At 36.6% G+C, this 2,431-nt stretch overlaps 1 protein-coding gene across 2 annotated transcripts in view; it reads left to right on the top strand.

The window, feature by feature from the left end:
• Positions 1-2,404, top strand: part of LOC105310423 (protein MCM10 homolog) — a 4,833-nt gene extending 2,429 nt beyond the window's left edge. Inside the window, exons 1-2 of one of the 2 annotated variants that reach the window (XR_897497.2) lie at positions 476-675; positions 1,889-1,954. Coding sequence is in view for 1 of the 2 variants with exons in the window: in XM_011386604.2 (XP_011384906.2) it covers positions 1,889-2,053 (165 nt within the window). In the remaining variant the exon portion in view is untranslated. Of the gene's footprint in view, positions 1-475; positions 676-1,888 lie in introns of those variants that run through there. The other variant, XM_011386604.2, reaches the window with a different exon arrangement.
• Positions 2,405-2,431: the final 27 nt, after the last annotated feature.

A 2,431-nucleotide genomic window follows, 5' to 3' on the forward strand; every position in this document is an offset into this window, starting at 1 on the left:
GTGATAAAATATTTACTAAATATATGCTAGTAAGTTATTAAGTGGTAGTGTCACAATTTCCTCTTGACCTTTTAAGATTGTGTATGTGCATGTGTGTGTGTGTGCATGTATGTGTCAGATTAGAAAGGCAATGCTATGCCGTTGACTAGACATGAGAATTAGAGACTCCAGTAACAACTTTGCTACTGGCTTGCCTTTCATCGCCTCTAAAGTGAGAAGGGTAATACTAAAGCCTAGAGAGAGGATTAATTTATGATTAACAGACATTCTGATGATTACATATTCAAGGTGGATTATATTATATAGCTCGCCATAACTTGTAACCATCCTGGGATGCTTCTGTGAAATAGCTTGGTTCAATATTATTGGAATTATTTTGTTTTTTAAAAAATATCTAAATGTGGATACTTATATATTTTCCCACAACATAATACTTGAACCATAAATGGAGACAGTACAACCCATTGTACAAAAATTATTAAAATTAAGAGTGAATATTTGTTCTAGGGAAAAACATTCAGCATCTGGCGACTGAACGATCTTCATGACCTGACACGGTATGTGTCGTTGTTCTTGTTTGGAGACGTTCACAAAGAACTCTGGAAGACTGAGCAGGGTATGGTCGTAGGGCTGCTCAACGCTAACCCCATGAAACCGAAGGATGGTTCAGAGGAGGTAAGAATCTGTTTCTGTGATTTCATGGGGAAGGGTCTTTGCAACTTAGTCAAGTTCTGTCAAAAAACATTTGTGTTCGTCTTTCAGGTGATAAGTCATGCTTTTATATTACTATATCCTCAGTAATTTGGTTTTTTGTTTGTTTGTTCATCTCTTGTCCATCAGTATTATAAATTTCCACCCACCTTAATGTGTTTTGTATCAGCTTCTTTCATTATATCTTTTCAAATTAGTTCCAAGATTCCTGGAGTTTTTTTAACTCTTACACTCGGGTGTTCTTAGATCTCTACCATAAATTTCCATGGCAACAAGAAGAAGGCAAGGTTTTATAGTTGAGGGGACTTTGCTCCATTAGTACAACTTAGAATAAGAGTGAATTTTCATCTTTCTCAAGCAGCACTACAGTTTCAGTACTTCCTGCTGATTGACTAGTAAGTTGTAAATCTAGAAACAGTGTGAATGGGACAGACCATTTCTCTCTCTGACCCAGCAAGAAGCTTCACTTTGTTGTAGACAGATTACTATCAGAAAGAGTGAAAGACAAAGTTTTTTCTTTCTTTGTTTTTATCAGAGAATTGTAGCAAATCTTCACCTATCGATTCCAATGTGTTTGGCTACAAGTAACAGAAAAACTTCACTGTAGACTCTTTTAACAGTAAACAGTGGGGTTTGTTTTTCTTACATAATAAAAAAAATTCAGACATAGGAAATGTAGTGATGTCAGGGCCAGGGTCTGTAAATCTCAGCCTTTTCCTTTTGGTCACAAGATGGCTTTGAAGCTCTTGCCATCACATGTCCATTCAAGGCAGAAAGTGAGCCAGCCTCCTCTATCTGCTTTTATCAGGAACGCAAAGCTTTCCTAGCGACCTTCCCTACCAACTCCTACTTTGGTCTCATAGGCCAGAATATAATCATATGACTATTGCTTACTATACGGAATGCTGGGAAAACTGAGAACAGGGTCCATTATCTTATGCTCAGGGTTTCCTGACCCAAATAAAATCAAGATTCTGATAGCAAAGACACAGGACGGATATTGAGTAGAGAACTAAATGCATCTTTTACACCTCTCATTTCTAAAACTTTTGTAAGGCACTGGCTTCATAGTCCTTTAGACCGATAAAACCTTCTTAATTCACACCAACCATTCTTTTATTTATTCTTGGCTATAGCTTTGTCTGCTTTTAACTCCCACTCCACTTTTTTTCTACAGGTGTGCTTATCTATTGATCATCCTCAAAAGATCTTAATTATGGGTGAAGCTCTTGACCTGGGAACCTGTAAAGCAAAGAAAAAGAATGGACAACCGTGTACACAGATTGTCAATTTGGTTGGTTTCAGCCTTGTTAGGATGGTTTCTGCTAAAGAAGGGAACTAATGGGAATAAATTGTAGACACTTTAGTGTAATGGCCACTTTGGAACTGGGTTTCCTACATAACAGAAAGCATCAAAGTAAGAAAATTAAACGTGTGGTTAAGAATTGCCTGTTTAAAACTCTGAGGGCAAGGGAAGGATTTAACTTCTTAAGAAAGTTGTCTTTTATTGCCAGCTGACTAGGAGGTATAAGAAACAATTTTAGTTTGCCCTCAGTTTTTAACTCCCACCAACCATTCTTTTATCCATTCTTTGTAGTGCCAGAGATCAAACACTATAATGAATTTCAGTCTACACTTTCACTCCATTGTACTTTTTCTTAGAGCTTTTTTTAAAAAACTTCATTGAAATATGATTCACATACCATACAATTCACTTTTT

Source organism: Pteropus vampyrus, unplaced genomic scaffold (genome assembly GCF_000151845.1).
Source record: "Pteropus vampyrus isolate Shadow unplaced genomic scaffold, Pvam_2.0 Scaffold3143, whole genome shotgun sequence".
In the NCBI taxonomy this organism is placed as follows: domain Eukaryota; kingdom Metazoa; phylum Chordata; class Mammalia; order Chiroptera; family Pteropodidae; genus Pteropus; species Pteropus vampyrus.